We start from the raw sequence: 23,543 nt of genomic DNA, 5'->3' as shown, positions 1-23,543 counted from the left end.
TGACTCCAGCTGTATGACGTTCTAGGAAAGGCCAAAGGAGGGGAGATGGAAAAGGCGGGGGGGAGGTGAGTAGGCAGAGCACAGAGGGTGGGTAGGTACCGCAAACACTCCGGGTGATGCTACAATGCGAGATGTGTCATTTAGCATTCGTCCAAACCCACAGGATGCCGTGAGTCCTGGTGAACCGTGGACTGTGGGTGATTATGACGCGTCGAGGCGCGGTCATCCTTGGTAAAAACGTACCCCACTCTGGGGAGCGATGTTCCTCCTGGGGGAGGCCGTGCGTGTTGTAAGGGAGGGGTGCATGTGAGAAATCTCTGTAGCCTTCCCCTCAATTCTGTACTAAGCCTGGACCTGCTGTATAAAAAATGAAGTCCCTTTAAAAAATAACAACAAAATAAAAAGGGGCAGCCCCCGGGGTAATGCCTAACTTGAGAGCTTCTGTCTCAAATTAAAATTTTTGAACCTCCAGTAATATCTGCCTTTTCTTTTCCCACAATTTCATTCATATGTTGTTCATAAATCTTAACTCTTAACGATGGGGTTTTGGCTCCCTGTAGGTGAAATATTTCATTTAACTTAGCCAACGCCAGACTCCGAGCAGCCTGGGAATCGTGAGGCGGCTTCCCCTCTTCCCAATACATCAAGAGTCTCCGTATGGTTCCTTCTTGTTTATTTTTAGGGAGAGGAGGCGTTGGTTTGGACTCCCCCGGGGTGGTGGTTAGGTTGCAGTATTGTCTATGTAGCTGGAGCATAAGCTGGGATTGGGCCCCGGCTTTGAAGTGGTAACATCATGAATGGCCCATCAGTGGCGTGCAGCCTGGTTCAGCATCCACGGGCCTGATTGCTGCTTGTAATCTGATTACGGGGTTTGAGCTGTTCCAGCCTGCAGCCTCCAGCTCCGCGTTTACTATACTTTCAAGGACACGGGTGCCTGATTGCTCTAGCCCTGTGCTGTGAACAATCTCAACCCAGTTTTGCTTAGACGGGCTGAGGGCCGCGGCTGGTGCAGCACTGAGCCTTAGAGCAGGCTGTGTGACTCAACTTTCTATGTGCAACCATGTTCGGAAGCCCAGAGATTGCCGGCTGCCTGGGAGCCTTCAAGTTCTCTGAGAAGCGAGGTAAGGCAAGGGAACTAGGAACTGCGCTTGGGGGTTGATTTTATGACATGATGGATGTCTTGGAGCCTCCATTTTTACTCGTCTTGTCTCCAGTGCCCCTTAGTGATACAGTTTCCTCCAAGGACACTTGAAAGATCTAATTGAGTTTTTAAATTAGCTTATTTTGTGGCTGGAAAATGGGAGGGTTTTTTTTTTTCTTCTTCTTTTTCCTTTCCTGTTGTAAGTTAGAGATAGTGCTAAACCATGGAAGTCTTTATGCAGGAAAAATTGCAAATTCAATTAGAATGCCCAAACTTTGGACCCAGTTCTAGATCGTTCTCTGAACCGAGCACTGTGTATACTAAATTATTTCCAGTAGACAGGGGTGTTTGTCTTTTTATTAAATCTTCATGTGAGACTCTTTGGAACAAAATGTTGTTTTTGTAGTGGCTTCCTTTTGAGTGCAGAGGAAAACGCACGTTCCCGTTGAACTGCTGGAGTGGTACCGTGGATTCTGTTCAGTGACTGAACAAAACTGAAAGGCTGAAGTGATTTCGACTGTCACATGTGAAATTCAGGCATTCTGTGTCAAAGTCTTTTCCAGCATGCACTATTAGGAGGTGATTTGAACAGGGCTCAGCTTCAGGAATTTTCTTCAACAACATTTGGTAGCTTTTTGAACTGAGTTCTCTCTCTTTTTTTTAAACACGTAACAAGGTATCTGTATAATTAGGAAAACTTGAATGTGTAGTGGGCATTATAGCTTTCATTTTTATTGTATCTCTCTAGTTGGTCAGAATTTCCAAATTCCGGGATTCTGTATGTGTTTTGCTGGATAATGACATCTCAGCGTCTGGTATATTTTGTACCTCCTTTTCCTCAGTCTCCTGCCCCCGAATATTAAACCAGTAAAAGGCACTTGCTTAGAAGTCTGTGTAAGTGGTCTGCTTGTGGGTTTCTTGGTGGGCAATTGGGTACTGGGCCAAAAGCTGTAAAACAGATTACTTGCCATTAGACTGGTATAAATTTGTCTGCGCCTGGGTTTGGTTTGCTGGTCTACCCGGATGTGTGTTTTTGCTGCATGGGATTGTTACCACCTGTCTTAACATAATACATATCTTGTCTTCAAAAATAAAGGAAGAAGTAGTTAATTTGATGTGTTGGTATTCTTTAGATTTTAATGAAGGCAGTAAAAACAGCAGAAGTGCTCCCCAACTCTTCATCGGCCCCTCCGCACACACCTTCTTTAAAGACATCACAAATACATCCGGCGGTGATGAGTTTCACCGTTTCTGGTTACCTGGACTGAAATTGTTTAATTTTTTTTTTTTTGTCCCTTTCCCCCCCTGAGTATGTAACTATGTTATTCAGTATTTAATCGCCTTGAGTTATTCTTGTAGCTATAACGAATCTAAATGATAGCATTGACCTATGTCAGATTCCCCTGCCCCCTCCCCCCCCCACCCCCCGCAGAGTTATGTTGGCTAGATTTCAGGAGAGGAAGACACTTTGCCTATGCAAAATGCATGTTGTGGAATTTGATTCTTAAAAGATTGTCATTTTTGTATTCATATTTCTTGTTTGGTTAATGGTTTCCTTTTTCTGAAGTTAAATGTTCAAATGGACTTTGAAGAATTTTTTTCCCATGGGATTTTTTTTTTTAAGCAAAACTTATTGTGTAGCTATTTCAATGTTACATTATTTCTTTCCCCTTAGATTTCAACCAGAAAAACTTAAGCTTCGTTGGACTACCAAGTCAAAGAAAAGTTTCAAGGTAAAGTGGCTTTTGCGTGAGGAATCTTTTAAGTTTTGAAGATTTGTGGTAGCTTTTAGAATTATTCTCCCAAATTCCTAATTCATGAGTTTGAATGTTTGGCAATATATTTTCTCCCCCCGAGTTTGATTTATTAAAATATATGAAGCAGGCTGACCTAATAGTACATTCAGCCCAAAAAGATTCTTTTTGTTATTTATTAATGTCATTTATGGGAACTATTTGCAGATCAGTTTTAATTTTGAACCTGTAAAGGGCTATTCTCTTTTCTTTCTTGTACCTGCCTCCAAGTGGGGGATGTTCTTTTGCAGTTTGTCCATTGAGTAAGAGAGCTTTTGACTTTTTAAGAAAAACTTCAGCCTTGTTCCTTCCTTCCATCCTTCCTTCTTCCCTCCTTCCCTCCCCGCCCCCATCCAATCCATCTGTCCAGTGAGGTCTTTTTTATTTTTTTTTTTGATTTTTTTTTTTTTTTTAATTTGACAGAGAGAGAGAGCACAAGGAGGGGGAGCAGCAGGCAGAGAGAGAGGGAGAAGCAGGCTCCATGCAGAGCAGGGAGAGCCCGATGTAGGACTCGATCCCAGGACCCTCGGATCATGACCCGAGCCGCAGGGAGATACACAACTAACTGAGCCACCCAGGCGCCCCCCAGTGAGGTCTTTTAACCAGTCTGCTCTTAAGTTCCCTTGACTGCAAGATGTTATGGGTACTGATTTGATTTACCTAATGTGCTGAGATGCTGAGACTCTGTGGTACGTAATCATTCATATAAGCTTGTGTACAAATTAAAGCGTGCGCCAAACAAGAGAGCTGCATCTCAGATGCTTCTTAGTAGATCACTGTCCCTAATAGACTTTGAGATTTTCAAGTGGAGACGCAAAGTTATTATCCCTAAGACATGCAGGCATCAATCCCAATCTACACTCCGTGATGGTAGAAGGACCCAACCCCGATCTACCTCTCATTCCATTCAGATGCTTTTGTTCCTAATGTATCATGTATGACGTTGTTTCTTTACTAGAAAGGGTTTGCATTTCGATGGCATTGAATAAACAGCTGTCCTCTTCAGGCTGAGCCTGGCCCTGCATCTAAAAATGGCAAAATGGATCTTGTGAACACATGAGATGAGATAAAGGCTTGATGGATTTGATCCACGTCTTAGGATCAGGCCAACTAGAGCAGGAACGAGCCAGGGTCATCAGTAACACTATCTTATTTGACTCAGGAAATCTTCCTTTTCTGGTGCTTGACACAGTCTGCCATATTTCTCATCTTTGCCGTATTTTTGATAGAATCTAAGGCTTACGTGTTAGTTCCAGCTACTATAATAAAATACTGTAGACTGGATGGCTTATAAACAGCAGAAATTTATTTCTCACAATTCTGGAGGCTGGAATTCTGAGATCAGGGTGCCAGCGTAATGGGGTGAGGGCCCTCTTTCGGGTCGCAGACTGCCAACTTCTTATATCCTCATTTGGTGGGATGGGCTAGAGACATCGCTGGATCTCTCAGAGGGGTTGCTTTATTTTAATTGAAGTATAGTCGATCTCTGGGTCTCTCTTTATAAGGACACTATTCTCGTTCATGAAGTCTTCACCTGGTGACCTATCACCTTCCAAAGTCCCCACCTCCTAGCATCATCACGTTTGGTGGTTAGGGTGTCAATATATGAATCTGGGGGAATACGGACGTTCAGACCAGAGTAGCTTACTTCCCAGTACGTCCGTAGCGGGTTGGTGTAGCTGTAACAGAGCTAGTAAGTGACTATGAAAGAGGAAGAAGAGGCAAGCATTGCTTATTTAAGGATAGCAGAAGCATGAACTAGAAGGTCAGACGTTTCCGTGCAGACAGATTCAGACACAGTCGCTCTGAAATGGTGGGCAGCATCTCCTCTGGATCCATGCACATTACGGCCTCCTTGCCACGGAACTTGAGTGAAATAGGCTGGAGATGCAAGCACTTGCCTCCTTCCCAGCAGTCTGGTCAACCAGGCGCCAGAGGTATAAATGGGAGGTAGTGGACTTTGCTCTCCCCTGTCTTGTAACATGAACTCCATGGAAGAGTGAACGGATTGGAGGGAGCCTTTCCCAGCGTGGGTGCTGACGAGTCACCGTCACGGTGTAGCCGCATTTTGTCAAAGATAGGCGCTAGTACCTGCAGAATGTCCTGTCCTCACTTTCACAAAGTGTCCCCTTCTTTCTACTGCTGGCGTTTAAGTAGGTTAATGGGACACATTAAAAAAAAAAATTATGGAAGCAGGGAGCAGTCTCTTCTTAGCTTATTGAAGCAGAGGGAAGGAGGTGGAGTATGCAAAATTTAGTCCTGAGGAGAGCACTATTTCAGAGGAGATGAAGATATATAAAAAATACAAAAGGTGCTTGTTAATAGTAGAGACTTTTAAAATATAATTCAAAACTCAAGACTGTAGCATTTCCTTTAGTTGTATATGGAGAGTTATGTATTTCATACTGAAATACAGACTCATGCTTTTGGTGGAGCCGTGGAGACCCACCCATGCCTGCAGAGGTGGTTGGGCAGAGACCCCGTGTCCCCGGGGTGATGGTCCACGAAGAGGAGAGCACCACCCAGCGCGCGGAGCTCGCGCTTTGGAATCACCCATCGAACCCATGAGTTAGGCTTGGGCTCGACCAGTCACGCTGCTTGGTGCCCCGACTCAAAAAATGAGAGGAGGGTGATGTTAGGGCTCTTTGGGGGTATTTGTGTTTTACTAGCCACTAGACGATCAGAAGGGGTTACTCATTCACAAATGTTCCAGAATCCCCACCCCCTCTCCCCGAGAGAGAGTGCACCAGCATGTATAGAAGAGAGGGGCAGAGGGAGAGGAAGAGAGGAAATCTTAGGCAGACTCCACATCCAGGCCCAATGGGAGACTCAGTCTCATGACCCTGAAATCATGACCTGAACCAAAACCAAGGGTCGGAGGCTTAACCGACTGAGCCACCCAGGTGCCTCTATAAATCAATCATTGGAAAGAAGACACTTGCAATATGTTCCACAGATAAGAAACCAGGATACCATGAGAGAAAACAACAGAGGTACGTAATAGAGGTTTGGTATGAGGTGGGACAGGCGCTGGGTCAGGGGGTTTCTTCCTTGAGGAACTGACCTTAAACTGAGACCCAGTACAGGGGCAGGACTCAGGCAGGATGGAGAGGAGGGAACGCCGGTAGAATAAACAGCACTTACAGCAAACCGTGTTAGGAGCCACGAGAGCTTTTCCTGGCCGTGCTTGGGTTTTCCATTGGTTTCTGACCAGCTGTGAAAAGGCTGCCCTTTTTATGGGTGCTGGCACTCTCGTAGGTTGAGGAAAGTAAGTGCAGGGGGTGTCCGCGGATGACTTGGGAACCCGCTAAAGAAGTTCAGAAGATTGTGTCACTGGGGAACAGGTTCTCAGTCTGCAGTAGTGGCTCCTTGATAAGCACAAAACAAGGGGAGATGGAAGCGTGCAGATATTTATGTTTGCAAATGCAAGATAATATTTGTACCCCAAGATCAATGGCCTGAGAAACTGAGTATTTCAGGGGCTGGATCATTTTGTTTGAATAGAGGCTTCTTTTCCTGAGATTTTAGTTTCCCAAAGAAAGTACAGAACTTCATCAAGATGTTTACGTAGCTAAATAGCCAGTTACAGTAGCGTGCTGTTCTTTAAGTCGGCTACGTTTCTCCAGTTATCTAATCCCGCAGGTTGATACAAAGTCATACATCGGAATAAAACACTGAAAAAGAATTGTCACTGCATCAGGATTCACTGTTGAGAAGTCAGTGCTAATTCCACATTTCTGACCTAAGCAAGTGTCCTAGGATCTTCAAGCCATCTGGAGTGTGGTTTATAAGGACTACTTATTCTCAAGACTTTTTATTAAATAATATGAATACATGCAGTCATATTTATGAATATAAGCCCTACCACATTTATAAGCAGTAAGTAAGAGTTCAGATGAGCTTGGTTCTAGAAGATGGATGCGTCCCCTATTTTGGAATGTGCAGCAGCTCCTTGAAATTGAATTTATGTATGGGGTGTAGATGATTCGTGTGTCCCACTTACCTAGTACGCACAGCACCTTCCTCCGTCCAGTCCCCCTCAGACCTCCATGGGCACGCACCCCTGCAGAGAGGAAGTGCAAATGGAGGACAAGCCCATGGGGAAGGTCACGTTTGCATTGATATTCAGCCTTTGGGAGCCCGTTGTTCACCTGTCTGGAGGTGATCGTATTCCTGGGGAATATTAGTTTTCCTGTTTTCACGCTGGGCTTTCTTCCTGCGTGGCAGCAGCTCTGTTGTCTTGCCCAACCCCAGGCACGCTTGCACGGAGGCCCATGGGGTTGGCACTCCGCAGCCTGGGGGCCCCTGCGCACAGTGTGAGAAAGGTGCTAGGCTTGTATCCCGTCCTTGGGCAAACTGTGTACCAGCTTCCTAACCTGCAAACCAAGGATGATGGTCGTGCCAGGGGTGTGCTGGGGCCGGCTCGCACCTGCTTGTGGGAGAGAGAGTCTCTCTTTCAGCTTGGAGTCCAGTGAGCCCTGTGGGAAGCTTGAAAATCAGCCATAGGGGGAGTATGGACACCATCAGCAAAGACTGCAAAGCAAGTGCTTAGGGGAAGGGGAAGGGAGGGCCAGAGGGAGGAGCCCGTTGTTAAACATTTCCCAGCCCAGCACTGAGTAGTTCAGACCTCGTGGGCTCTTGTGCAGATAATTAACATTATACCTGGAATATGCCTAGGTAGAGAAGTACATGGTGCTTAGTTCTTTATTCTTGCCCTCTTCATTTCGCCCTGTACTCCAAGACCAGTTTTCATGAGCCTTTCCTGCGTGTTCACCATGCTTTGATTTCTTGGTCGTTGGAAGGCATTTGTTACCTCAACATCGTTTCAACCCTGGAGGAAAGCAAAGTGCATTATCTAGACAAGTTGCTGATTTTCTGAGGAAGAGACGAACACAGAAAGGTTGAGCGATTAATCCAAGCTTCCCTAGCTGTGGGCGAGTGGCTCTAGAAGAGGGTGTCCGTCCCAACCGAGGTGTCCAGCTCACAGCTCAGCCGTATTGTTGCCCCCTGACGCCACGCTCCGCACCTGTGCTGATGTAATTCTTCCATTACACACAAAAGCCATAGATATTGCTATAAACAAATGAAAAAAGATACCATCTCACTCCCCAAAATACAACATTTCACTTGTAATCCACATACACATATTTCACTATGTGTAACAGTTGCGCAAATTTGTTTTGTATTTTTTTCACTTAACATCGTATGTCTTGATTCAGATTGATGTTAAACATTATTAATGGAATAATTCAATTTTTAGCTTTCAGAAAGAGTTCTGGCTTGAAGATAAAGAACAGCTTGTGAACCGCAGAAGAAGAATTGATGCTAAGATTTTAACTGCACTTCCAAAAGGTGAGACTGTCCCTAAATGGTTGACCAGTGGCCTGAGCACATAAATGTCATGTCACCTGATTTTCTTGGAGAGAAATTCATTCCCTAGTCTCCAGTGTATACCCTCCTTTGTGTTCCTTTCTGCCATTCCAAGAATTACCCTCGATGAAAGTACCTCTCTTCTTGCGTGTTTCATCGACACCTTTCTCCGTGTCCTTTCTGGTTCATTTTAGGTGTCTTTGGGTATTCCCCGGAGGCCGGGTGGGGAGAGTGACAGAGGGAGCCGGCATAGAATCAACCTGCATCATCTCTCCTACCTTTCACCTTCTCCCGGGGCAGTGAGTTCTGCTCATAAGCCCATGTCTACTCCGTCTACTCTGCCCACCCCCTCCACCTCTTGGTGCTTGCCAGGGCTGTTGTATTTACACTGAGCACCTTAGAGTTCCTTGCCAGGCAGCACACTGGGCTTCCACTGCAGACCGTACCTTACACATCTCCTTCCCCAGCTAGGCGCTCACATGTTCCATGAATTAGTATTTTCATTGGTAAAGATGCAAGCGCAGTAAAACATTTGCACCTGCCATCAACCCGCTACTCCTGTGTTTTGCCTGAGAAATGATGTCAACGTTAACCAGATCTTTGTGCCTCCCAGTTATAACACTGGCAGAGGGGAGACGAGCTCACAAACTGCCTTCATCCCAAATCAGCTGTGTAGCCCTTACTTCAGAAGAAATAGGTTTGGTGGGAGGTCGGGTTTTTTTTTTCTTTTTTGTCCTCTAAAAGAAAAAAAACAAACATGAGATCAAACCCAAAAGAAATTAAACCAGAAAAAATATTCTTTTCATAGAAACTAAATCTAGTTTAAAAGGTCCGCTGATAAATGGGCATACATCCTGAGGAATTGAATAGGTGATAGGCTTAGATATAGTCTGATGAGGGTGGATATTTGAAGGACCCCAGGGATTTGACCTTGTGGAGAAAATTTAGGCAGGGACATTTTGCAATTTTCAAGTACTTAGGAAACTGTCAGCTGAAATACAGACTGACTTCATGTTGCCCCAGAGGCCCCAAAACAAGAATAAGGTGTTGAATTACAGGGAAATAGGTGAGATTTCGTAGGAGAGAGACAATTCTGATAGTTCGTGGGAACTGCAAAGGAACCGGGCTGCATTACGATCTCATTTGCTCCCATTGGCTGTTCAAGGAAGGTCCTAGGCCTCCATGGGAAGGACACATGCTGTGGGTTCCCGCCTGGATGGCGTGACATGGCAGCGCCCTTCCGATGTTTTAGACTGTTTGTGAAAGAGTTAATCTGGTTAATCTGAGTCAAATTGACAATCTATGAAGATGACCCAGACAGAGTACAAGGGTGACCAGATTGATTGTAGCGGGAGCTTGGACGATTGGACTGATCAGGCCAAATTCTATAGCAAAAGCTGCTTCACTCTTCCTCTTCCTCTGCCCTGGTCCTTTCCTTGATGAGCAATATTAGCGTCAGAAAAACTAGAAACAATGTGTGAGACGCGAGGTTCCTTTCGGGTTCAACAGCTTGTAACTACATAGATGCTAAAATTTAAGAACACAGAAGTTGATTAACCAGTTTCATTAGAAAATGTATCATAATTGGTTATAAAAATGTACTTTTTCACAAATCAAAGAACACAATGTATTAATCAGATCTATGTTTCCAAATTCACAAGATCTTCAAAACGTGCTTGAAAAGTATCAGAGCCCCTCCTCCTCTGAATTTCATGTAAATTACCCATAGTCTTATTTTACACTCTGCACTTTACGAATTTGGGCAGGCATGTTTGGAAAGACCCAAGTATTACTGATAATCTCACCTCTCCACGTTAACAAATATTTTAATGATTCTGTCAGCCCTTGGCAATATAATGGAGAAAGTAGGAATTGATTACAGCTGTTTTCATGGCATAGAGTTTTATGTCTGTTCATGCATTTACAGAAGTTTCTGTTCACTTAGTGAGGAATTCTTGCTTTTGTGAAATTGAGCATTAAAATGATCATTGGCTGTTTCTCTGAGGGGGTTCCTTTAACTGTGTATCACAAGTTATCCAAGAGTTAAAAACCTTTACCTATATAAAGATGATGATATTAAAATAGATTTTCCACCTAAGAATTATGAAATGGATCAAATATATTACTGTACTCTCTTAATAGCTTTCTTCAGATATAATTCAAACAGTATACACTTCATCCATCTAAAGTCTACAGGTCAGTGGCTCTTGGCATATCCACAGAGCTGTGTATTTCTCATCACAGTCCGTTCTGGAGCACTGTCATTATCCCAAAAAGAAATCCCACACTTCTCAGCCCTCACCGCCCCCCCCCCCCCGCCTTATTCCTCTAGTTTTGTAATCGCTGATTTTATAAGCTGCTTGTCTTTGTATTAGTGGCTGCCATCCAAGCGTAAAAGTTAAAGTGTGTTAGTCCTCTGGGAAGTCAGATCTGTTTTCAGGACATTCTGGGTCTGGCCTGTGCTCTTAGCCTGTCAAATGCAGGGTGGGAGAGAGGTATTCTTGGCAGTCCCCTGCCACTTATATTTCTTTGGAAGATTCTACTGTACTCGGGTTTGGATGACTGAACTCAACAATAACTTTACCAGAAAGCCTGTTTCTTGGGGCTGATGAAAGAAACTGTGTTCCCCAAGAAAACTACCCAGCAGACCACATTATGCTGGGTATTGGCATTATATATTATGATAAAGCATGTTAGGCAGTTAAAGAACTTTATAAAGTTTGAGAGTCCTGATGTCAATTGCCCTTAAATTACCTGACTCAGAAAATGACCCTCCAATTCCCATCAAAGGTAACTAAGGAAATAGACTCATAGAATCCGTGTTGCCACAGAAGCACCATTCACAAGTACTCAGACAAGAGCAGCAGGCTAAGATGGCAGGTGCAATGAGGGATAATTTAGTATATGCCACAGTTTTAATGTACTTGAAGGCAAAGTAGAAAATTCATTACAACAGAAGTTAGATCAACAGCCCCTGTTTAGATCTGTGTTATATGATGACTCGTATTACTATTACCTGAACCATTTATGAACTGTACACGTTATGCCACAGCATACAGTCAGTTGAATGTTGGCTGCTTAATCCAGTTTTATTTTATTTTTTTCAAAGATTTTATTAGAGAGAGAGCACAAGCAGGGGGAACAGCAGAGGGAGAGGGAGAAGCAGGCTCCCCCCAACACCGCCCCCGAGCAGGGAGCCCAATGTGGGGCTCGATCCCAGGACCCTGGGATTATGACCTGAGCCAAAGGCAGATGCTTAATCGACTGAGCCACCCAGGTGCCCCGGCTTAATCCATTAAAAAATATTCTTATTTCCTATTTTTAGGAAATATACACTGACGAATTTAGAGATAAAGGGATATCATACTGCAACTTACTCTTGAATGGTTCAGAAAAATTAATACGTAGGGGTGTCTGGGTGGCTCAGCCAGCTGAGTGTCCAACTCCTGGTTTTGGCTCAGGTCGTAATCTCAGGGCCATGGCATAGAGCCCCACGGCCAGCTCTGCACAGGGCGTGGAGCCTGCTTGGGATTCTCTCGCTCTCCCTCTCCCCCTGCCCCACCCCCCAATCATGCTCTCTCTCTGTCTCTCTCAGATAAATAAATCAATCTTATGTAAATATGTGTGCATTAATGCATGTGTATACACACATAACATATGACTATGGAAAAGGATCCAAATAAGCCAAATGTAGTAAAGTATAAATGTGTTATGAAGCGTGTCTTGATTCTTCTGTAAGTCTGAAATTATATAACAGTTGTAAAGGAAAGACAGCTTTTGGTAGCTCATAAACTGTAATCAGCTGTATTCAGGACTGTCATCCAGGTGATACCCGGGGTAGTGCTTTATGCACGAAACAACGGAGGGCAACGTAGATTTCCACGGTGGGGGTGACTTCTGTGATTTCTTAGTATTAGCTCTTTCTTAATGCTTAATAATAAACCTGACCAAAAATTCCAACCGGAGGGAATTGTGTTCCAAAGAGGTTGTGTTTTGTTTTTTTTTCCCAGAACGGGTCAGAAAGTGTATGCCCACATCAGCAGTTCGATAAAGCCTATTCTCTTTTATACAACTGGACTGTTTTCCCATGGAGTAGATATGCTAGAGTAATTATGTTGCATGTTTGTTTTACTAATTTTACTTTTAAATTATAGTCTTGGGAAAGGAAGCTTCTCTATTACTTCTTTTGTCTTCCACATCATTTCTTTGCCCTGTAATCTCATGTCTATAAGAATAAAGCAAATCTTGTTAACTGAAAAATAGATCTGTTACGAAGAATAGACTGAGAGGTAATTTGTTTGCTTATGGGATTTTTTTTCCTAAAAGACTCACTATGAGTTTCCACTAAGAATGAATAAGCTTGCTGATACATTATTTATTTAATTTTGAAGTAATGTAATCTCTGCACCCCCGTGGGTACCATCCCAAGATCAAGCGTCGGGTGCTCTACCAACTGAGCCAGCCAGGTGCCCCGAGCTTGCGGATCCGTGTAAAGTATGGTTTGATTTATGACCTCATTTCACTCCTCAGTAAAGAGTCGGAGAGGACGCCAGATTATAGACCTGAAACGGTTTTGAGTTTGAGCCCAGGTGTGGTTGAAAAGAGTGCAGTGCTGGCCAGCGGTGTCTGTCATTGGGTGTCTGTCATTGGCATCCAGGGGCCCGGCTGCTTATTTGAATCTTTGCCCGGGGATCGGTGCTTCTCAATCCAGGACAGTAATGTCCCCAGGGGGCTTTGGAAACAACTGGGAGCATTTTCGCATTATGGCATCTGGTGATGATGAGGCATTTGGTAGGGGATCCAAGGATACTTAACGTCCCGAGGTGCGGGACTCACGAAGAAATTTTTCACTGCAAAGGCCATTAGCACCCCATGGTGATGTGTGATCTGTTCCAGAGCCAGCTGACGAGTCTGTGACGGTGAGGAGGCTCACCTGAATGTCTGCTAAATGCTATCCTAAGACTTGCAGCAGGGGTGGCTGTCCGATGACAGTGTTCACACTAGTGGGCTGCCCAGCCTGTTCTGTCCAGAAAAGGACAGAGATCACTCCACCTTTTCCCCACTGCCCCAGGCTTCTTGGGGTTCAGTTCTGGGGATGAATGACTCTTCTGACCATTAGCCTGTTCCCTTCTCATATTATCTTAGTTTTTACAGAATATTGAATAATGGCAGTAGGAGAAGTATAGTTTTGTCGTGGGTGCGGCATTTGCACAGTCTGCCAACTAGTGGGTCATTCCTTCTAGAATATGGGAAATGAAGAATATCAGGAAGCAACTTGTGGGGTGCCTGGGTGGCGCAGTCGTTAGGCGTCTGCCTTCGGCTCAGGGCATGATCCCGGCGTCATGGGATCGAGCCCCGCATCAGGCTCCTCTGCTATGAGCCTGCTTCTTCCTCTCCCACTCCCCCTGCTCGTGTTCCCTCTCTCGCTGGCTGTCTCTGTCTCTGTCAAATAAATAAATAAAATCTTTAAAAAAAAAAAAAAGGAAGCAACTCATTACTTAGCTTTTTCGCTGTACTGCTGGAATCTTCTTTTTTAATGTCTTTAGTTACATAATTTCTATAGAAAAATTAAAAATTTTAAAATTTAACAGAAGTGATTTTCAGTCTCAAATTAGGATAAAAAAGTGTATCTTAACTTTGTCCAATAGCAGTTATAAGACACTCTTGGTGTTAAATTAATATTTTTATCCTTATCTTGTCTCAGTCCATTTGGGCTTCTAAAACAAAATACCATTTGGGGTGGCTTTTAAAGAGCACAAATTTGTTGCTCCTAGTTCTGGAGACCAGATCAGGGACCCAGCATGGCTGGGTTCTGCTGAGAACCCTCTCACGGCTTGCAGACTGCCAGCTTCTCACTGTGTCCCACGTCGTAGAAGGGGGGAGGGAGCGCTCCGTGGGGCCTCTTCTTTTTTTTTTTATTTTAATTTTTTTTATTATATTATGTTAGTCACCATATAGTACACCCCCAGTTTCCGATGTAAAGTTTGAGGATTCATTAGTTGTGTATAACACCCAGTGCCCCATGCAATGTGGGGCCTCTTCTATAAATAGGACAGGAATCCTACTCCTGAGGGCAGAGCCAATCATCTCCCAAAGTCCCACCTCCTAATAGCATCACTTCCGGGATTAAGCTTCAACATAAGAATTGGGGGTGGGACATCAGCATTTAGACCACAGCATAGCTAGATGAAACAATTTGGGTGGAGGGAAGGTCGTGGCCTTAGGCTCTGCAAGACCCTATTAATATGCTCTATTTCTCAGTGAGTTCCACGCGTTGAGACTGAAACCTACCTTTCAGAGCACTTGGAATTTGGTTTCAGTAGCTTCTGGAGCAATCTTGTGAAAAATATGGCCTCTTGCTCTTCTTGGGGTTTAAATAATTAATTGATACTCTATGGTGTATATCATCCTTGAAAATATTTTCACAGCCATTACAGTTTTATCACCATAATCTTGCTGGAGCTACTTTGTTAACCGGGAAGCTATTATTAGTCAAGCTTCCTCCAAAGGCAGCGTGGCAGAATGCACCCTTACCATTACAGCCTTGTCTTTCAGACAGGAACACAGCTGTGTTCAGTGCAGAGCAAGTACACCTCGGCCTCCAGCTGCTCTGCTTCCTGGGAAAGCCAACTGAGGGAGAGGCTTTTTTTGAAGCTAACTGTCTTAACAGAAGTCAATATAACTAAAATTTTGGGGCAGCTGTCATTTAAAAATAAATAAAAACAAAGCTTTTATCTTTGAAGACAGTGAAAGGGCAATATAAAACGTGTGTGTGTGTGTGTGTGTGTGTGTGTGTGGTTCTGACTCATTACTAAAAATGACAACTTTAAAAAATAAAATCAAAATTAAAGCAGTTGAAAGTTAAATTACAGAATTCAGGGGTGCCTGGCTGGCTCAGTGGGTAGAGCATATGACTCTTGATCTCAAGGTCATGAGTTTGAGCCCCACGTTGGGCATAGAGTTTACTTTATTATTATTATTATTATTATTATTATTATTATTATTATTATTTTAGAGAGCAGGGGAGAGGAGGGCAGAGGGAGAGGGAAAGAGAGAATCTTAAGCAGGCTCCACGCCCAGTGTGTAGCCTGATGCAGGGCTGGATCTCACAACCCTGAGATCATGACCTGAGCCAAAATCAAGAGTCGGACCCTTAACCGAGACACCTAGGTACCCCAAGATGTAGAGTTTACTTTAAAACAAAAAAGAAAATGAAAATATTGCCGCATTCTAGTATGCCTCCATTGAGTTTCTTCTTTGACTCAACCTTTCAAAGTTCCATGGACCCCCGGGGCTGTCAGCGACATCTCTCCCTGGTGTTCCCGGGTCGTCAATAGGAGCCACTCAGGTGAGCCTTTATAAATTCATGTGACTGAGCAGGAGGTGAGAAGAGAGACCTTTATTCTCCACCAAATTTGGCCATTTCTCCAAAGAAACAATGATTTGGCATCTCAGTGATATCCTTATGGTCAGTATCACAGGAGAGCCTCCCAGCCTCAGCAGAACGTTTGTCTGCTTATGCAGTGTTACCAGGAGAATTAGGGTTGTTATTGCACCCAGCATCCACCCAAATTATAGCAAGGAAACAAATGTTAACATTCTTTCCAGTGAAATCCAGTAAGGGGAGGCTTAGGAACTGCGTTAACCTGAACTGCAGTAAGTGGTTATATCCCCATTAGGGATGGTTGGAAACACAGTCAGCTAATTACAGATTTTTACAGGTTCAAAGATAGGGCAAAATAGGAGTGTGGGGAGACACGGTGGGTGTAGCTTGCTGATGGGCGTATGGGGGTTCTAGTACCTGTCTCTACTTTTGCAGACGTTAGAAGTTTCCCAAAATGAAAAGCCTAGAATACTCTGTTGAACCTAGTAACAGTCAAAAACAGACACCCTCCCGTGACTCCCCTGGATGAAACAGAACTCATGCCTATTAATCCATCCCTTACTCATGGTTTTACTTCTTAGCGCAGCCTGTGACGTGTGCGTGTGTGTGTGCATGTGTGTGTGTGTGTGTGTGTGTCCATGCTTCCCACGTGGCCTCTGCCTTCTCACACTAGCACAGTCTCCGGGATCAGAGACACAGGGACTGCCTCAGTCTTGCTCATCACTGCTGCACGGGAGCCAAGGACAGACACAGAAGTTCAAGACATACATGTTTCATGCGTGAGGAGAACGGACGCGTGACTACTGAAAACTGGAGCGTCTTTTTATTCTTCTCTGTTTTATTTTAGTTGCAGAATTAAGAAAAATCTTTGAACCAAAGAGGACAGAATTTTTAGAAATGAAAAGGTAAGGAATTGGCGGTGCCTAATTCGAAAGTAGCAGAGCTTGGGGAGGCAGCGTTCGCTTGTCCCTGAGAATTGATTCACGGGGCCTGTTTCTGGTGTCCTGCACAGAAAAGAAAGAATTGCCAGGCGCCTGGAAGGAATCGAAGCGGACGCCCAGCCCATCCTCTTGCAGAGCTGCACGGGGTTAGTGACTCATCGGCTGCTGGAGGAAGACACGCCCAGATACATGCGAGCCACAGACCCGGCCAGCCCGCACACCGGTGAGCATGCCATCGTGCAGGCTGCGAGGTGGTGCACGCAGCCTTTCTATCCAGTGGCGTTGGGAAATGAGATGTTCCACAAACATGAATTGTGTAGATGTACTTACTTATTAAATACACGTTATTTGTGAAAAACCGCAATGACACGCAGCTCTGCCCCACCTCATCGGTGTGGTTCTCTGGTATCGGCAGTAAGAAATGACTCCTCTTGGCACACTGTTGGGAAATTGGTGACGTCATTTCATTCCCCCCTCCCTTCCCCAGCCTGGGACCCCTAAAGGGCAGGAACCACCTCTCCCTCTTGGCGTACTCAGGGGGCTGCCCCAGGACCTGCTGTCTGAGATCCTCAGTGAGAGTTCCTAGAGGACTGAATGAGACTCCTTTAAGCAGAATGCCCAGGTGCCCAGCACAGGGCCCGGCTGCTTGCAGCGGGAAGCATTAAAAGTGACCCTGGACCTTGAGTGGTTAGGGTTCTTAATCTATGTGTTAATGCAACAAACATTCTATTTAAATTATTTTAATGTAGATTATTTACATGTCATTTTAAATGTATTACATATTTATTTCATATTAAACTATATTTCAAACATGACTTAACTTTTTTTTTAAATAACTCTCAATGTTAGGAATATCAAGTATTCAGCTTGGCCTTGAGAGAGGATGACCCATACAGGGCTGTGCTTCCTACCCCATCCCTAGCACTGCAGCTCTGTGCTGCTGCTTTTTATGGCCAGTGTTTTCTAGTTTATTCCTTAGAGATGGCTGTCAATCTCACTTTGTGATATGATCATGTCACTTATCTAGAGTTCTTGATCTTCTGTGGCCATAAAACTAGAGAATTAAGGGGCGCCTGGGTGGCGCAGTCGTTAAGGGTCTGCCTTGGCTCAGGGTGTGATCCCAGTGTTCTGGGATCGAGCCCCACATCAGGCTCCTCTGCTGGGAGCCTGCTTCTTCCTCTCCCACTCCCCTTGCCTGTGTTCCCCCTCTTGCTGGCTGTCTCTCTCTGTCAAATAAATAAATAAAATCTTAAAAAAAAAAAAAAAACTAGAGAATTAAGATTTTTTAAAATTACATGAAGAATCAAGAATAGACAGAGCACCAAAATTTGTAGCCAGCAATAAACCCTCATGTATATAAAATGTGAATCTATGTATTATATGATAATTTAAGTGTCACCTGTTTGTGAGAAAGGGAAGACTTATTTAATAAAATGGTAGTGAGAAAATCGGTTATTGTGCAGTGGGAGAGGGGACATAGCCCTCTTCTCACTTATATGAACACAAAAATAAGTCCCAATTAATCACATGATTCATTTTAAGAAAATAATTAAAAACATGAAAACATAGGTGAATATTTCATTCAAATTGAATGGAAAAGGACTTTCAAGACACAGAAACAGCTGGAGAAATCACAAATGACCAGGTCAATTGACTTGACTACATAACAATTCACATCTATACTCCAAAGAAAATGTTACACATAGATGTCACAGAATATTAAACAAGTTCGAAATATTCATGAATAAGATTAGGGTTCATAGTCTCGTAAAAATGCATGCAAACCAATAAAAATGACAGTATGAATCAATAGAATATAGAGCTTAAATAAGCTTGATCAGATAGTCCAGAGAAGAAAAATTAATACAAATGGCTAATAAATAATTGAAAAATGCACATATTCTTTTTCTAGTAATCAAAAGAAATTTTTTAAATGAACACTTAATGTTTGCAAGAGAACATATATTGCAGATTCAAGTGTATATTGATGCAAACTTTATAGAAATCAACTCGACAGTCTAGCAAGTCTCTTAAAATGATACACTTTTTAATAAAGCAATTATAGCTTTATCTGTTGTGATAGTAGTCAGAAAATCAGACTGATTAGAAGTTAGAAACAATGAAAAAAAATGTTAGAAACAATGTAAATATCCAGGAGTATGAGAAGGCTTAAATTAGTTATGCAATGCCTATTGGATAGGATCTTATGAAGCCTTAAAGAATGTCTTCAAAAAAAGACTTCCAAATATAGGAAAATGTTTTATATAGAACATCAGTGGTATGTAAACATAGATTATTTTATATGGGAGAGAAGAAGAAATCAGTTTTATTAAAGACTAGAAGGAATATATAGAAATGTTTGGCAAATTATCAGTTTATTATTAATTATTGGTGATTTGGAGTTTTACCTTCCTATGTTTTCACGTTAGACATTTTCTGTATCAAGCATGTGTGCTACAATTGGAAAAATCCACTTCTGTTAAAAAAAAAAAAAAGCAACACACATGAAGGATTTCTGGTATTTTCTGACATGGCCCATTGCCGTTCTGGTTACTATCAGATCTGTGAAACCACGATCCTCACTTGTCAAGTTACAGTGGTTTAGATACCTGTTATCTTTTCTAGAGGACTCTGAACTCATTCTCTGGCCTCGCACGTGACATCTTAAACTCAAAATCAGAAAGGGAAATAAATCAGAGGCGCCCAGCTGGCAGCGAGGAGCAGAGCTTCAGTGGGGGCGGGCGGTAGGCGGCTTGCGGAGCCTGGAGGGCTAGCGCATTTCACTGCGGGTCTCGCACTTGCTTCGCAGCCCAGGGGGTCGCGATGGCTGCGGGCACGTGTGTGAGGAGTGGGTCCTCCGCGGCGTGCGCTCAGGGGCGGCTGGGCACGGAACAGAGCGCGGTAAAGGTGCTTCTGTCCTTGAACTCTGTACGTGTTCCCCGTGTGGTCCCCTTGTAGGCCGGTCCAATGAAGAGGAGGACACTTCAGATTCCTCGGTGGAAAAGCAGACCCGCTCCAAACTGTGCACAGAAACCTCCGGCGTCCATGCTGACTCCTCCTGCGGCTCAGGGCTCGTGGACAGCCAGGCTCTGGAGTCCAAAGCCGAGAGAATCGCGCGGTACAAGGCGGAGAGGAGGCGGCAGCTGGCCGAGAAGTACGGGATAGCGCTGGATTCCGAAGCCGATTCGGAATCGCCTTCCCGGTACACCAGGTCCAGGAAGGACGCCGATGCTGCTGACAAGAGGGGAGGGAAAGGTGACCGGCAGGCCGAGCCAGGCAAAGAGTCGAGCTCTCTGTACTCCAGGCCCTGCGGGGTCGAATCCAAGGACTGTGCCCTCCCCGGGAGCGATGGCCTTTCCGACACCGAGGTGCTGCTCAACGTGGAAAACCAAAGACGGGGTCAGGAGCCCAGCGCCGGCGGGCAGGCCCGTGACCTGGCCCCCACGGTTGAGAGCTCCTCATCCTTCCCGTTCCCCGGGCGAGACTGCGCCTTCAGCGAAGTGCCAAGGTCCCCGAAGCAAATGCACACCGTGTCCCTCTCCTCGCCTCGGCCACCCGCCTCCCCGAGCCACTCGGCTGGTGACCCGCCACTCCCTTCTGAGGCCCGAGCCAGGTAAGCATTCAGCCCGCGCTGGGCCGCCTTCCCGTCTTTGCTTTGCCTCCTTGCGTCAGGGTCTGGGTAGGCTTGGCGTTCTGTGGAGGGTTCCGCTGGTGGCAGAAATAGGTGATACGGGATTTTTTGAATTTCCACGATGTCAAAACAGGTTCTGCCAAAGCAGCAAGCTTCAGCTTCTTGTTTTTAAAAAATGATAAGCTGAACAGGTGTCATGGGGACACTTTCATGTGAGCCTCACTTCGGGCCCCTTCTTTTCACATGTTTCTTATAGGCCTTCAATAATTGTCTTTTTCTTTACGTGTTTTTCTATAATTATACCCAAGACTTCTTAGTGATTGTTTTTGTTGCTGTCATTTAATGTCACAAAGCAGAAGGACCAGCACTAACACAGTGGAAGGGTCTCAGTTTAGGGTGTGAAGTATGACTGCAGTATCCCTGAATATAACCATAACATAGAGCTGTGCAGGCATAGCAACATGCCGAGAACACAGCCGTGCAGAAGAGCACCGCATTAGAGAGACTGAGTTATTGCTGTGCACAGAGACAACAGCTCCCATTTGGGAAAATCAGAAAAGGTATGAAATCAGAAACTCGGATGCCAGAAGAGAATATTTGTTCCTAAACTTCTAAATTTGAATTAAATTTCTAATTAAATTTCCAAATTTGAATTAAATTTCTAAATTTAAAAGAAAATTCTAAATTTAAATTTAAATTGCTAAATTTAAATTGCTAAATTTAAATTTAAATTTCTAAATTTAAAATAAATTTCTAAATTTAAATTGCTAAATTTAAATTTAAATTGCTAAATTTAAATTGCTAAATTTAAATTGCTAAATTTAAATTTAAATATTTAAATTTAAGTAAAATTTAACTATTTAAATTCAGTAAGTGTGATGACCATATTCAAGATGCACTTTACTTAAACATCCTACTTTAAAGTTTGGGGCAATTGTCTAGGTAGACTCCTAAGTGTGTTTTTCAGTCCAGATGGGCATTAGCTTCCCAGGTGAATTGAGGAGAGGTGAGGATCAAGCATATTTATTCTGGGGGGAAAAAAAAAGGAAAGAAAAAGTATTGGGAAATACTCCTATTTATTTCACGCTGCGATGGAGCAGTAAATGTGTCCTCTTTAAGTGGCAATAATACAACTAAAACGGATCATTTTACTTATTGAAGTTTATTGAGTCAAAGACCTGCCCCTACTTAGTTGATCCTTCATACTAAAACATTTAGAGATGTTAACTTCTTAGAGAATTAAATACTGTAAAACCTGATATGGGGTTCTGAGGGGCTTTGTTTCAGCCTTTGGACTTCTTGAAAGTTTGGGACTGTGACCTGTTGTCTCTTATCTTGAAATGAAAGTCTGTTGTTTGGAAAACCTGTATTTCATAGTAGAAAAAGTGTTGCCTTTGCCTCTATCAAAGTAAACTCCTCGTGTTCTTTGTAAACAGGACAAAGAAACCTAACAGTCCAGTTTAGAAAGGAAATTAGAGATTTACAATTACATGGGTTTAAAGAAAATTCAAAGCCCCATTTCTCATCACCATATTCTAAAAACTGAGTTGTTAGCATGGCATCCAGGTTGGTCACCTAGATCCCACATACCAGATCCTCAGGGAGATCCTGAATCAATTGTAATAATAACTAAACCTTGGTTGAGTGCTGCAGGTAAAAAGATAGGCTTCTTAATGGTTTTGTGTGAGTTAAAATCTTCATATTAAAAAGCATCTCTAATGTAAAACCTTAAGAGCTATTTCTTTCTCAATGATTTGAAGAAGCATATTACTTTGGAAGTTTTCATAAGCCTAACCTCAGCCTCTTCGCACTTGATTTTCACAAAGAGAGGATTAAAAGAATTAAGAAATTGGAAAGCAATTCTTAAAGAGGCACATGCTTTATTTATGTATTTTTTTAATTTAAAAAAGGCACGTGCTTTTTTTTAAGCCATTCAAGGCGTACAATTCTATGATTTAGAGGCAAAGAAACACAAGTCCTTTCCTATATATATATTAGGAAAATGCTGAGATATATTTACATGTAAAAAGATGAGCTAAAGAAAGAAGAAATAGCATGGAGGTTCTTCAAAAAGTTAAAAATACCCTACAGTCCAATAATTGCACTACTGGGTATTTACCTCAAAAATGCAAAAACACTAACTCAAAGGGACGCACATACCCCTGCATTTACAGCAGCAATATTTACAGTAGCCAGATTCTGGAAGCAGCCCGAGTATCCATTGATAGAAGAATGGAGATAGATAGATAGATAGATAGATAGATAGATAGATAGATAGATATTATATATATCCATTCCACTATATATTTATAGTGGAATGCTATTCAGCCATAAAAAATGAATGAAATCTTACCATCTGCAACAACATGGATGGAGCAAGAGAGTATAATGCTAAGTGAAATAAGTCAGAGAAAGACAAATACCATATGATCTCAGTCATAAGTGGAACTTAAGAAACAGAAGAGCAAAAAAAGAAAAAGATAAGGGGGGAGCAAACCAAGAAACAGACTCTTAGCTACAGAAACTATAGAGAACAAACTTATATTTACCAGAGGGAGGTGGGTGGGGGATGGGGATTAAAGAGCTTACTTGTCATGATGAGGACTGAGTAATGTATGGAACTGTTGAATCACTATATTGTATACCTGAAACTAATATAGCGCTGTATGATTAAAAAAAGAGGATTTATTTTGTAATGACTACAGCAATTCAAATTGCAAAGATGGATTTAAATAGATTAATATTCTGCTTAGATATCCTTTCTCTAGAGCCAGGAAATTTGGGTGTCAGAAAGCCATTGCTGTCTGATTTCCATTTGGGAGGAAGAAAGACAGAAAATGCTTTGTGAATTATAACAATAACCAAAGACATCTCAGTGTCTTAATAACCATAAATGAAAATGCAGCATCATCCAATATGGAAATAAGTAACAGAAAAGTTCAGGGAGATTGAGGAGTAACTGAAAAAACTGTCTACAGATAATACAATTATTTTATACCACATGTATTTGTGGATGTATCCTAGCATTGAGATGGAATATTTTTTTCACTGTTATACTATACTCTCTCATCACCTAGGTCTGCCAAATATTTGGGCTATTAGCTTCTGAATTAACTCATTCCCATTTCATCGTTTTATTTTGTGCTCAGTAGCAAGAGGCTGTTTTTTTTTTTTTTAAAAAGATTTTATTTATTTATTCGACAGAGATAGAGACAGCCAGCGAGAGAGGGAACACAAGCAGGGAGAGTGGGAGAGGAAGAAGCAGGCTCATAGCGGAAGAGCC

General features: G+C 43.1%; 1 protein-coding gene across 15 annotated transcripts in view; it reads left to right on the top strand.

The window, feature by feature from the left end:
- The window catches only part of SVIL (supervillin), a 233,436-nt gene that overhangs the window by 130,774 nt on the left and 79,119 nt on the right, over window positions 1–23,543 (top strand). For all 15 annotated transcript variants that reach the window (XM_045812830.2, XM_045812832.2, XM_045812834.2 and 12 more), the window contains 5 exons: window positions 2,817–2,874; window positions 8,195–8,286; window positions 16,536–16,593; window positions 16,701–16,852; window positions 19,588–20,242. In XM_045812830.2, coding sequence (XP_045668786.2) covers window positions 16,586–16,593; window positions 16,701–16,852; window positions 19,588–20,242 — 815 coding nt within the window. In that variant the 5' untranslated portion in view covers window positions 2,817–2,874; window positions 8,195–8,286; window positions 16,536–16,585. Of the gene's footprint in view, window positions 1–2,816; window positions 2,875–8,194; window positions 8,287–16,535; window positions 16,594–16,700; window positions 16,853–19,587; window positions 20,243–23,543 lie in introns of those variants that run through there.

The sequence above is a fragment of the Ursus americanus genome, chromosome 31, assembly GCF_024610735.1.
Source record: "Ursus americanus isolate L20-20 chromosome 31, mUrsAme1.1.p, whole genome shotgun sequence".
In the NCBI taxonomy this organism is placed as follows: domain Eukaryota; kingdom Metazoa; phylum Chordata; class Mammalia; order Carnivora; family Ursidae; genus Ursus; species Ursus americanus.
This window is presented reverse-complemented; position numbering and strand designations above follow the sequence as displayed.